The following is a 14373-nucleotide window of genomic DNA, read 5'->3' on the forward strand; positions in this document are numbered from 1 at the left end:
TTATTTAATTTAAGGCCTTTTTAGGGGCTTGACCGGTTTTCGCGGATTTTAAGGACTTTTAGGAGCCCCTAATGCACCTTCGAAAATTTAGGGGTTTTTAGGGACTTTTAGGGCCGCGTGCGAACCCTGATGGAGACAAATATGAAGACAAAGGATTAAAAGATAGTTGAAAGGAAATCAGTCATCAAAATGAATGAATGATAAAATAAATCCTCCATGCAAAAATGTGCTGTGCTTCCTTTCCTTTTCAGTACTATTTGTCATGCTCCTGGCTTCCTGCCCAGGCTGGGCGTGGCCAGCCAATTAGTCAGCGCACACCTGCACCTTGTCCCGGCTGATTACTCTCAGTATATATAGGACCTGGGGGACAACTAGTCCTCCGCCAGATCGTTGCTCTTGATGCCTCGTTCCCGCACTCCCGTTTGCCTGACTTCTGCTCTCCGTGTACAGACCCATGCCTGTCCCTTGTCTACCCTCGTAAGCCTGCCGTTACTATTACCTTTGCTTGTTTGGACTGTCTGCCTGATCCCTGACCTTGGACCGAATAAAGGTTACCTCTGTACTGCCCGCTTGTCTCTGGAGTTATGCATTTGGGTCCGCCCTCGAGCCCTGTTTGTGACAGAACGATCTGGCCGTAACATGGACCCAGTAGACTCAGAAGTTATCCGTCGCTCCCTGCAAGTCCAGGGCAGATGCCGGGTGGAGCAGGAGGCTGCTCTCCAGGTAACCAACCAGAGGCTCCATGAGATCTGGCTTAAGCCGTGGCGAGCCTCCCAGGCTAGCGCGGCTGCCACGCCAACGGTGGCCACTCCGCTGGTGCTACCAGTTCCGCCCGCACCGTTCGCCACGGAGCTCCCTTGTACCAGTGTAAACCCGCTCTCCCGACCGCAACCATTCTCAGGCGACTCAGGGAACGTCAAGCCTTTCCTCGCTCAGTGCGATCTCCATTTCGAACTCCCTCCTTTGCTCATCGCGTTGGCCCACAAGGTCGACCAGCGACTGGTAATGCAGGGGCAACTTGCCGCGATGACCGAAGGAGAGAGGGAGGGTTCCAGTCCAACCGCTGCCCGGTCGTCCACGCTGCCCTCCACGGCTGAACCCATGCAGGTGGAGGGTCTCGACAGGCCAGGGGAGGAGCGTCTGCGCCGTCGACGGGAGGGTCGATGTTTCTACTGCGGGCGCCTGGGACACTTGATCGCCCACTGCCCGGTTCGACTAAAGCACCCCGACATCAGGATCTCCACGCCAGTGACTGTGCGGTATAACGCGGCGGAGTCAGGGAGGTCACTTCTTCACCTCACTTTGGGAACGGACTCCCGTTCATGCACTGTGACTGCGTTCATTGATTCCGGGTCGGATGCAAACTTGATAAATCCTTGCGTGGTCGAGGCGTTGGGGGCAACCACCTTCCCCACGCAACGGCACAAAGATTGGGCCACAGGTCAGATCAAGACATGGGGAGAGGACTGTTGCAGACGTTGTTTCGCTGTCCAGGAAAACGGGAAGATTCAAGTCACGCCGGTTTGGCGAACACAGGTTAATGTTAATTACGTGCACACATGGCAAATCCTAAACTCTGTCACATTGAGCAATCAAAGATTTGTAGGTGGTTGGGTTGTTGTGTGTTGTATGGATTGTACTCAAAAGTTCAGAGACTATTCATTCTAATGTATCATCCCCTTCTGATATTGCTTTATTTTCTTCTTTGAACAGTATCCATTAATGGCCTAAGGCATTAATGGTAGGTAATATTATTTTTGCACAGCATTTCAAAGTATCCTTTCAATGTGCAAAATAATGAAAGCATCAAGGAAAAAATGATGACACTCCATAGTAAGTTTCTTTCGCCTTGTCCTGTGAGGGGTCGCCACAGTGTGTCATCTCAGATGAACGCACATATTTGTTTGGCACAATTTTTACGCCGGATGCCCTTCCTGATGCAACCCTTCTCAGGAGCATTAATTCGAAACGTCCAGCATGACAAGAAATAAATACATACATTTAGCGTTCAACTCAGGCGACACTCTGTGGTGACCCCTAATGGGACAAGCCGAAAGGAAAAAAAAGATTTAGTATAAAATATTGACAAAGGGTGATAAAAGTGAAAAGCCTCATCAAACCGTTTTTCATCACCATGGACCTTTTTGATTGACTGTATTTTCCTTCCATCGACTGTTCCGAGGGGGCATGGTGGGGAGTGGTAAGGACGCTTCAAAGTTTTGAGATTCGGCATTCAAATCGAAGTTTTGCCTTCCTATGTGGAGCTGGCATGTTCACCCTGTGATTTGGTGAGTTTTCTCTGGGTCCCTCGGCTTCCTGCTGCATTCAAAAAGTAAACTGTCCTGAGGTGCGATGTTTATCTATATGTGCGCTGTTTAGAGCAGTTTTAGTTCAAGGTGTACCTTGACCAAAATTAGCTGTAACAGGCTCCAGCTCATTTCTGACCCAAGTGGGGATACGTGGTGTTGGAAATGGATTCTTAAAGGTTCTTAGGGTTCTTAAGATAAAGCATCTGTGTGTATGATTGATGAGAAAGTACATCGGTACTAAAACATATTTTTCCCATCTAATTATGAGTCACTCTTATAATCATGAAAAATAGCTACTGCATCACTTGACATGCACAGCAGACCAGATGCTTGGATAAAAATTAGTCATTATTTATTTTATTTTATCTCACATACTGTATGTAAGCCGACATGTTTGTTACATGCAGGGTGCACAACCTACATTCTTGCTCAGCTGTTATTGAAATGATGCCTACGTAATTTGGTTTGGTTCTTATCATCACATTCTTCATCATATACCGAAAGGACTTTTGAAGGTTCCGTCGCGCTATCACTTGTTCTGATGCGGCAATGTCCTCGTTTATGTGTGATGTAGAGAAAACCAAAACACATTTGGTGTGTTTGCACAGTTTGGATCCAAATGGATATGATATTCAGAAGAATGAGTAATCATGACTCACAATTTACACTGGACTGACACAATTTTGGGAACACATGGTCTTATCTGCCTTACCAAGGTCGACATTGCTGCTGGCATCAGAGCTGCTCAAAAAGTTGTTGCTCTCACTGTCGAACGCAGAGATACAAGGAACTGTGAGAAAATTTGAAGTGATGTGCTTGTTCAACTTCTTCGCCTGTCAATAAAACATAAACATCTCAGCTAACGAAAAAAGAAATGTCCTAAGCAAATAGTAAAGTCTCTTTATGTGACATGTGCATGCACCCATTCCAATGCCATTGGGTGCTATATTTTCTTAAGTAGTTATGGCATTTAAATTATTAAAATAACAGCTAAAATTTCAAATTTTAAACAAATCACACTAGCACGTCTGCCTTCCTGTATGAAGTTTGCATTTTTTTCCCTGCATCAATTTTTATAAACTCAGTAGGAATCCTGATAATTTTTTTGGGGGAAAATTACAACATCTTAGATGATCAAAGATTACATTATATTATATTATATTACAGATTCTCACAATTACTTGCAAGTGATCCACTTCTGGCTAAGTCCAAACTAACCGCGATCACATTTCTTTAAAGACCTTTAGCCATGTACAAGCACCAACCGATTCCTTGGGCGTTGGGGTCAATAGTGAGGAGTTAGTGTTGGATCTCTTTGTCAAGAACATCTTAAATGTGGCTGAATCACAGTTTTCCACTGCTAACCATCTCCATGATGTCTGTAGAGTAGAGAGACGAGAAATATGATGGTTCAGATAGTACTTGTTGTACAAGGGAGAGTCAAGGTCACCAATGTCCCCCCTAAATTTTTATGTGTCTGAGCAACACAGCCCCCTCTGAGCAACATTATACATGTGTCATCCATTGAAGTTACATGTCTTATTAAAAAAAAACAGATTACAGTATTTACATTCCCATTAGGACACTTTTATTGAAGTTTTTGGAAACTTACAGTGAAAATGCCAACAAAAAATTGTTCTTTTAACTACACAAAAAATACATTGCTATCCAAACCAAAACAACTATAAATTATGAATTTGAAAGCCCGCTTCCAAATTTATTTCATTTATTTAATTGGGGGGATTCACAATCATATCCCCATCTGTTGTTCTTGGTGTAAAAGTGAATTATTGCTTGCACAATATTCTTTTGGAGCGAGATGGTGACAGCTGAATTATGCTCCAAAAGTTTTATGAACGTTATTTTTTTTACTTGTATCTGAAATACAAGAACTAGCTTTTTGTGCAGTGGATTCTTTGGTTTCAGCCATTATGAAAATATGCCAAGGTGGAACTTTAACATTACTAATTGATTGATAAATTTTTCCATTATATTGACTGACTGAATTAAAAAAATCAGAAGCATAACTTTTGCTATGTCAGGTTTCTGGTATACTTGGGTACTCTGCCATGTGGTGGTGAATTTGTTGAACTGATAAAGCAGAGATGCATTCCTGGTGATGGCTAGCAGCAACACTGTCGATAGAATTTTAACCTGCTCTGGGTTCGATTTGTTTACCAGTGCCAGCGCTCCATCAACGAAGTACTGATCCTGATTCCCAGCTGACATCTGCGTATAATTCCAATTGACTCCTCCGTAACTTAACCACGCCCCCTGAAGTGACGTCACGCCACGTGCGCTGACGTAAGACAAACAGTAAAAATGGCAAATACAATACAATACATTCTGAACTGAGACAGACTCCATGCTTTTGATTTCATTCAAATCAACGATATATTATAGATTCTAAATACAATACATTCTTAACTGAGAGAGACGCCATGCTTCTGATTTCATTCAATCATTCACACGTAGCAATGTTATGCGAGCGGAGAACGTCTCATTCATTTATACGAGACGTGGATTAAAAATCAAATTTAGGGCATATCTTCGTGCAAACACAGTCTGGTTAAGCTTCTGGCCGCGAGCCACCAATAAATCAATACGTTTGTGCAGTCCGATCATCGCTAAATATCGCTCAACAAAGAATAAGTGTGTCAATCATTCACACGTAGCAGTGTTATGCTAGCGATGAACGTCTCATTCATTTATACGAGACGTGGATTAAAAATCAAATTTAGGGCATATCTTCGTGCAAACACAGTCTGGTTAAGCTTCTGGCCGCGAGCCAGCAAGAAATCAATACGTTTGTGCAGTCCGATCATCGCTAAGTATCGCTCAACAAAGAATAAGTGTGTCAATCGTTCACACGCAGCAGTGTTATGCTAGCGAAGAACTTCGAATTCATTTATACGAGACATGTATTGAAAATCAAATATAGGGCATACCTTCGTGCAAACATATGTGTTCCGGTTGATATTAGATGGATTTAGTTGATGATGCGGTCTTCCACAAAGTTTGATCCATCGAAGCCATTTTTCGTACTGGGTCTTCGGTTTTGGAAAGGGTACGAATCGAACTCCACCAACTAGCCTTTCAGGATACCTGTCGTCACTATTGCAAAGTCCGTGACTACACCTCTTAACCATATTTTTTGTTAAATAACCCAAATACGCGATAAAACGCTAGCTAAACCTATACTGGACCATTCAATGTTGTCAGAGAAAATGGCGGGAGCAAAAACGGGCTTTGGTCTATGCAGATCTCTGGCCTCTGATTGGTCAGTGACGCGGAATATCCACGGAGGGGTTAATTGCTTTCAAATGACTTGTGCAGAACGTGACACTTGGGGTAGCCCACAAGTAGCGTGTCTCAATCGTCTTCGCTCTACTACGCCCAGAGACTGATCTAAAAAAAAAAAGATGGATGGCTCATTGGCCACCAAAAATGAAGTGGCCATCAATCGACATACTGCTCGATCTGTATGGACTATCCAGTCTTTTTTTTTAGATCAGTGCACCCAGACCGCTTTGCCAACTCAACACCAGTGGTGGGCGGTGCATAAGAGCACTATCATTGTAAACATTGTTTGGTGGGCTGCGTATATAAGTATGTGAATTTGACGCAGCCAGTCACCCCTCACTCATTATATCACTTTGCAAAATGGCACAATCAGTTGTATGTTACATTATACTTTTAATTCAGTTTATTTTTTCAGCTTTTTTTTTTGTGCGCAACGCAGAATATCTGGGCAGAGCCCAATCAGCAGTACGTAATTGCGCATCTGAGCAGTTTAGAGGGAACATTGACGGTCATCGTATATAACGACAAATAAGACTGGCTCAATCATATTTTATGACCAAATACCTGAATGAGACGAGCAGCAGCAGGAATTTGTCTCTTAAAATGTTTCCGTCTTTGTTTCTGCTGAACCTCCAGTGCAAAGCCTGAGCCTAAAATTCCCTGTAAAGTAAATCATAATTCAGTGAAGTCCAGCAGCAGACAGCTGGGCTGCAACCTGGCCAAAAACAGTTCAGCCATGGTAATAAACATTTGTCTCATAAATAATTAGCTCATCAAAAAAGTAGTGAAACTTAATTGACAATTTTATTGAATATAACCCTTTGTCAAGAACAGGTATGAACCCTAGAACCAGAGAGCAGACGTTAGAGCTTTGTATTGTAATGCCTGCTTGCACTTACTGCAGGGAGTGCAAAGAAGCATATGGCAAAGACAGAGAAACAAGATGCGATGATCTTTCCAAGCCACGTCTGAGGTACGAGGTCTCCATAACCAATGGTCGTCAATGTTATCTTTGACAAACACATGGGATTGGAAGGAAATTAACCATAGGAATGAAACTATAACATAAAGAAAAATATGATCAAATCAATTGGGGAAAAAAAATCTTCTACACCATCAGCACTGCTAGGTTTGCTTATTTCACTTTCACTCCCAACGAGATGTGCCCAAAGTTTGTTATCAAATGTGTAGTGACTCTGACCCAGGTGCCAGAAGCTCTCCCCCACCTTCATAAATTGCCTTCCTCGAAGCTGCCTCCTGTCAGATGGTCTTTGTGGATCCTAAATTATTAACATCTACCCTCAAAGTCCGGACTGCCAAGCATTAAAGGCCCCAGAGGTGCCACTAATCCGGAGGAGAAAGCTGATGAGACATTAAACTGACCTAATTAGTAAGATACCCGTCAAATCTTGATTCCTGGAAGAGGGACATAAGGCGTAACCCATTGCTGTTGAGAGGAACTGCAAATTTGCCAGTAACGCTTATTAACTGAACAGAAAACTCCATTCCATTTTCCAAGCTGCTTATCCTCACAAAGGTCACAGGAGCGCTGGTGCCTATCCCAGCTAATGTCGGGTAAAAGGCAGACTAGATCTTGAACTGGTTGCCCGTCAGTTGCAGGGCACATATCAACACCACTGAGCAGGAATCCACCCCTGGCTGCCCCCACCAAAGTCAAGCGTGTGTAGAACTACACTATCAGTGACACTGAACAGGAAATAATTGGCTTTAATATTTCATGGATTCTGCAGAAATATTCCAAATGTATGCCCTGATGTCAGTGTGTCAGTCTTGAGCTTTTTAATTTTTTTCTGAGTAACTATGAGATTTGGGAAATCTTTGGGTTGATTTTGACTGAAAGCAACGTAACGTGATTTTGAAGAGTGAGCACCGAATCTGTCACGACCAAAGTTAAAGTTATTCTTTGCTTGAGAGAAACTATGTTTGGAATGTTTTACTTCATGATATTAAATCTACATAATTCAAATTCTACATGAGAGCAAGCCTGATGGGCGTGGTCTCGTCTCCCAGTTGCCCGTCCTCTATTTGGATACACCCTCTGCATATTTAAACACTGACTCGCTTTTTTTCTCTCATTCTTGCTGTTGGGGCTTGTTTATGTTCTCCTCCGGTCCTTCTACCAGCATGCTATCCCTCTTCTTTTCCCGTCTCCGTGTATCTCAGGTGCTGAGAGAAATACCACCGAATCAGTGGCGTAGGTCACACAATGCAATGCTTGCTAAAGGGATGGACACCAGTGCCTAAAATTTCTGTGTAAAACTTCTGAGGATAGGGGTTCAAATCCTGTCCCCACCTGTGTAGAGTTTTCATGTTCTCCCCATGCCAGTGTGGGTTTACTCCAGTTTCCTCCCACATCCCAAAAACATGCATTAATTGGAGACTTTAAATTTTAAAATTAAATCTCCCCGATGATAGCTGGGATTGGCTCCAGCACTCCCATGACCCTGGTGAGGATAAGCAGCTCGGAAAACGAATGAAAAAAAGCAAACTAACTATTTCAAAATTAAGTATGCAGCACATATGTTTTCCAGCATGTGATTTAAACATTTAGAATAACTAACTCCAACTGCTAAACTCGTCAGACCTCTACTGACGTGACCTGATTTTGGCACACAATTTTTCAACAATTTTAAAATATATTACGACCAAAACGACTTGACATAATGATGACATATTCTGACATATTCTTACCACTCCCCACCACAGGGAATCAGCATAGGTTTCGAAGTTGTTGCTTTCTCTTTCTGCCAGGTAGACAAAGTATGAGGCGAAGATTAGGCTAAGAAAGCCAATATAAAGAGTTGTGATCAGTTCCTGAAATACACACACAAAAAGACACAGATTGTTTGGAAAGCATTCATTTGCCCTAACCCGAGTCCAATGACACAACCACCAGTTAGTAGAGAAAAACAAGACACTGAGAGCTATGCTTGATATTGTTATACAGTATTTGGTCTCATTAGATTAATATTAGCAAATAATAAATGTGTATATAGTGTAGCGTATACAATCATGCATGCACATATCTATTAATACACAGGTTTTTGCCAACTTGTGCAGCAGTGGGAAGGCCCTTTCTGAACAAAAGCAATATTCTTTTCAACAATTTAAATCCTTTTTTTATTAAAATCTCTTAATTTTTTGACCAATTTGGATATTCTTGAAAAGTGCTGAATGAGTCTGGTGTTGGGATGAACCGCAGCACAAAGACAGCCCTCCTAAAAATCTGAAATGAGTTTGCATGTTCAAAAACATTCAACATTAATTGGACACTCTAAATTGCCCCGAGGTGTGATTGTGAGTTCGGCTGTTTGTCTCTGTGTGCCTTGTGATTGGCTGGCAACCAGTTCAGGGTGACCCTGCCTCCCGCCCATTGATAGCTTGGATAGGCTCCAGCACTCCCGGGACCCTTGTGAGGATAAGCCAATCAGAAAATTGATGGGTAGTTATGTGGGGTCTTAGTGCTACCTTTATACCGCATACCATACTATTCTTCTAAACAGACAAACACCAGCTTGGCCTTGCTGGTACTTTCCATAAATGGTTCTTATCCTGTTATCCTACCTTACTGACAGGACTTTTATGGTATCTTTGGATACATGCTATTCAAAAATTCATTAAATAATGTGGTGTGCTGCAGGGATCAATTTTAGCCCCACTTCGATTAAATTTGTGTATGATTCCTCTTGGCGGTGTCATCAAGAGGCATGGAGTGAAATTCCACAGTGTGATTGTCTCCCACATCTTCATGCAGCCCTATGGGGGCACAATTCCTGTGCGTCCTGTAGCCCGGTCCAGAGCTCAGATGAATACAGAGGGTTGCGTCAGGAAGACCATCCAGCGTAAAACTGTACCAGACAAATATTGGATGAGTCATGACCTGGGTTTATGACGCCCAACCCCGGCACCGCTAACCTGCAGGGCATCTCTGGAAATTTAGATACTGTGGGTTGAAGACAAAGAAGAGGAGGAACCTGGATTCGTCGGCAGAAGAAGAAGAGGAATGCACAGAGCATACAACTGTGTGTAGGGACTTTCAATGTTGTGACTATGACAGGAAAAGCTCAGGAGTTGGTTGACATGATGATTAGGAGAAAGTTGATATATTGTGCATCCAAGAGACCAGGTGGAAAGGTAGTAAGGCTAGAAGTTTAGGAGCAGGGTTTAAATTACTTTACCATGGAGTAGACGGGAAGAGAAATGGAATTGGGGTTATTTTAAAGGAACAGCTGGCTAAGAATATCTTGGAGGTTAAAAGAGGATTAGATCGAGTGATGAGGCTGAAATTTGAAATTGAGAGTGTCATGTATAACGTGATTAGCAGCTATGCCCCATTGGTAGGATGTGACCTAGAGGTGAAAGAGATATTCTGGAAGGAACTAGATGAAGTAGTTCTGAGCATCCCAGACATAGAGAGAGTTGTGATTGGTGCAGATTGTCATGGACATTTTGGTGATGGAAACCGGGGCAATGAAGAAGTAATGGGTAAATATGGCATCCAGGGAAGGAACTTTGTGGGTCTGATGGTGGTGGACTTTGCAAAAAGGATGGAAATCGCTATAGTGAACACTTTTTTTCAGAATAGGCAGGAAGATAGAATGACCTACAAAAGCGGAGGTAGAAGCACGCAAGTCGATTATATTTTGTACAGACGATGTAATCTGAAGGAGGTTACTGACTGTAAGGTTGTGGTGGGGGAGAGTGTAGCTCGACACTATAGAATGGTGGTGTGTAGGATAACTCTGAAGGTGGGCAGGAAGATTAAGAAGACAAAGGTGGAGCACAGAACCATGTGATGGAATCTGAGAAAGGAAGACTATTGTGCGGACTTTTGCAAAGAGGTGAAACAGGCTCTCGATGGATGGGAGGAGCTCCTGGAAGACTGGTTTACTACAGCCAAGGTGATCAGTGAAACAGGCAGGAGAGTACTTTGTGTGTTGTCTGGTAGGAAAGGGGAGAAGAAGACCTGGTGGTGGAACCCCAAAATACAGGAAGTCATACAATAAAGAGATTAGCAAAGAAGAAGTGGGATACTGAGAGGACTGAGAAAGAAATACATTGAGATGCGACATAGGGCAAAGGTAGAGGTGGCGTAGGGTAAACAAGAAGCATATGACAACATGTACACAAGGTTGGACATGAAAGAAGGAGAAAAGGATCTCTACAGGTTATCCAGACAGATGGATAGAGATGGGAACGATGTGCAGCAGGTAGCGGTGATTAAGGATAGAGATGGAAATGTGTTGACTGGTGCCAGTAGTGATCTAAATAGATGGAAAGAATACTTTGAGAAGTTAATGAATGAAGGAAATGAGAGACTAGGAAGAGTAGAAGAGACAAGTGTGAAGATCCAGGATGTGGCAATGATTGTTCGGGGGAAATTAGAAAGGATGAAAAATGGAAAGGCAGTTGTTCCTGATGACATAGCTGTGGAGGTTTGGAAGCAATTTGGAGAGGTGGCTGTGGAATTTTTGACCAAATTTATTCAACAGAAGACTAGCGGGGGAGAAGATGCCTGAAGAATGGAGGAAAAGTGTGCTAATTCCCATTTTTAAGAACAAAGTCGATGTTCAGACCTGTGGTAACTATAGAGGAATAAAGTTGATGAGCCACACAATGAAGTTATGGGAAGGATTAGTGGAGGCTAGACTCAGGACAGAAGTAAGTATCTGCGAGCAACACTATGGTTTCATGCCTAGAAAGAGTACCACAGATGCATTTTTTGCCTTGAGGATGCTCGTGGAAAAGTACAGAGAAGGTCAGAAGGAGCTACTTTGTGTCTTTGTGGAAGTAGAGAAAGCCAATGAGAGAGTACCAAGAGAGGAAGTCTGGTACTGCATGCGTAAGTCTGGTGTGGTGGAGAAATATGTTAGAATAGTACAGGACATGTACAACGGCAGCAGAACAGTGGTGAGGTGTGCCGTAGGTGTGACGGAAGAATTTAAGGTGGAGGTGAAACTGCATAAGGGATCAGCTCTGAGCTCCTTCCTGTTTGCTGTTTATGCGCGTGAATGATAGGGGTAGAGGGGAAAGAGTTAGGCTCCAGGAAAAGGAAGTGAAGAAATGGGTCCAAGCAGGTTGGAACAACTGGTGGAAGGTTTCTGGTGTGCTATGTGACAGAAGAGTCTCTGCTAGGATGAATGGCAAAGTTTATAAAACAGTGGTGAGGCCAGCCATGATGTATGGTTTAGAGACAGTGGCACTGAAGAGACAACAGGAAGCAGAAATGGAGGTTGCACAAATATAGATGTTGAGGTTCTATCTAGGAGTGAGGAGGATGGATAAGATTAGAAATGAGTTCATTGGAGGGACAACTGAAGTTGGATGTTTTGGAGACAAGGTTCGAGAGAGCAGACTTCAATGGTTTGAACATGTTCAGAGGCAAAAGAGTGAGTATATTGGTAGAAGAGTGCTGTGGATGGAGCTGCCAGGCAAAAGAGCGAGAGGAAGACCAAAGAGAAGGTTTATGGATGTGGTGAGGGAAGACATGAGGGCAGTTGGAGTTAGAGAGAAAGATGCAGGAGATAGGCTTAGATGGAAAAAGATGACACGCTGTGGTGACCCCTAACCAGACAAGCCGAAAGGAAAAGAAGAAGATTCTTGTACTGTTCTGCTGTCCTGGAAATCAGATAATTTCCTTCAACTTTCCCAGGACTAAACTGAAGCTTTAGTTAATTGCCCTAATACCCTACAAGAGAAACTTACAACTATATACTGTATCTCGAATCATAGGTCCTTACGCAAAGGGAGCATTTCAAACTCCCTCGTTGGAAAAAGGAAAGGAAAGGAAAAGGCTAACAGATCTACCGGAGAGGTTCAACATGGATGTCACAATACTAAATCGTATCAAATTTGACTGCATCCAAAATCTGACCAAAGTGGAGGCAATAGATTTAGAGTGGTTTATTTGGGTTTTCCTATGTATGGGTAAGGACATCTAAGGCAAGATGGTGGCTTTCGGGACAAGGAGTGTGCAGGAAGTGGGAGCGTTAGCAAGTGGAAGAGCTACACAACGTGGCGTTCACTGAACACTGGGTTTTATATCGATAGGTATGTTTTTGTGCGTTCATCCATCCAGTTTTAATATCACTTATCCTCACAAGGGTCCTGGGCATGCTGGCGTCTATCCCAGTTATCTTTAGAGAGTGGGGGGTACGCGTTGAACAGATCCAAACTACCTGTATTCACACTTGCTGGCAATTTAGAGTATTCAATCAACCTATTGTGCATATTAATGGGATGTGGGAGGAAACCAGAGTGCCTGGAAAAAAAACACGCAGTAACAGGAAACACATGCAAACTCCACACACGCTCGGCTGGGTTTGAATCCCAGTCTTCAAAACTCTGAGGCAGATGTGCTAACCAGTCGTTCACCATCTTGTCTGTTTTTTTTTTTTTTTTGTATGTTTAGGATTATTATCTTTCAGCGAGCTGCAGTGGACCATGGCCAAGGTCCTGCCTCATGGGGTTCTCAGTCGCCATATGTGGCTCCCTTTACGCCACTGCACCTGGGCTCCTTGACTGTGTTCTGTGGCTGCAGTCTGCTTTTGGTGCAGATGGCTCCCTGAGATGGCGTTTCTCACTTTGCATCTCTGTGGCCTGCCGTAGGTCGTTGCATTATTATCATTATTATTTTTGAACTGCGTGTGGGTGTTTGCAAGCACATGTATGTACTGTATCTGTGTGGACGAGTGGGAAGAGGGGATTGATTTTAACTATGTAAAGCGCTTTGAGATGTACAGTCTATATGTATGTATGAAAAGTCCTTTATATGATTGCTTGATTAAATAAAGTTTCGACAACTGAATTTTGTCAAGGAAAGGAAATAAATAATCCTTCTGTGCATTGGCTATATGTCCATTTCATGTTAGAAACACTAAATATGGACTGTATTTATACACTATAGTCATTATTGTCCTTTTTGCATATTATATTTGCAACAATGAGTAGTCATGTCTCAAAAAGAGTGAGACAGAGTGGCAGTGAAAGCACACTTTCTTTTTTTAATTACTTCAATCAGTGGCAGTACTTGACCAGCCTTATTCACGAGTAATTCAGCACAGCCTAGACTTTGAAAAGTAAAACTAGTGTGTTAATAAGGGCAGGTAATCATAGTCACCTTTCTCATCTTAATATAACTCAGGAGGAAGCTAAAATTCTTTTTGTGTCTTCGGTCCTAAACATTTCTCACAGAAGCTTTTTTGAGCTCGTCTTTCTATATTCTTGGGTGTCAAGTTTTTCCAACATTGAGACTTGACAAACTTCAACTGTAGTAATATCAAAGTACAGTCAAATAATTAATGCTAATGTTAATGAATATCAGAAGACCATGAGATTTTTGGACTTGAAAGAAAAATCAAGTACCTTGCGATGGGCATAGACAACAGACCCCAGGAGACGCCATGTCCCTCCCTGGCGGTCTACGTGGAACATACACAGTATCTGCAGGAAACGGATCCCCCTGAAATAAAAACATAATTGCATTTTGAAAAGGTGACACCAATGTTGTCATGCCTTGATGACTGTACTTGAGTAAAATCTATATTTATACTTCTGGCAACTTTCATTTTTACTACACTACATTTCTTCAATAAAATGTGGCATTCTACTTTTAATCAAACATGTCTCCCATAATCATCTTCATTATATGTTTTTATAAAATCAGAAGAAATTGTTTGTTGATGTAGCGCTTGAAAACCAGCGCACAAAGCAAATAATCGAATCACCCAATGTGGTAGAG

General features: G+C 42.5%; 1 protein-coding gene across 1 annotated transcript in view; it reads right to left on the reverse strand.

Annotated features, from left to right (window-relative positions):
• kcnq1.1 (potassium voltage-gated channel, KQT-like subfamily, member 1.1) overlaps window positions 1-14373 on the reverse strand; it is a 50166-nt gene that overhangs the window by 18656 nt on the left and 17137 nt on the right. The window contains 6 exon segments of the mRNA XM_061815173.1: window positions 3022-3142; window positions 3575-3688; window positions 6177-6272; window positions 6512-6622; window positions 8325-8447; window positions 13998-14094. Of these exon segments, the coding sequence (XP_061671157.1) occupies window positions 3022-3142; window positions 3575-3688; window positions 6177-6272; window positions 6512-6622; window positions 8325-8447; window positions 13998-14094 (662 nt within the window).

This window comes from Syngnathoides biaculeatus, chromosome 3, assembly GCF_019802595.1.
Source record: "Syngnathoides biaculeatus isolate LvHL_M chromosome 3, ASM1980259v1, whole genome shotgun sequence".
Lineage (NCBI taxonomy): Eukaryota > Metazoa > Chordata > Actinopteri > Syngnathiformes > Syngnathidae > Syngnathoides > Syngnathoides biaculeatus.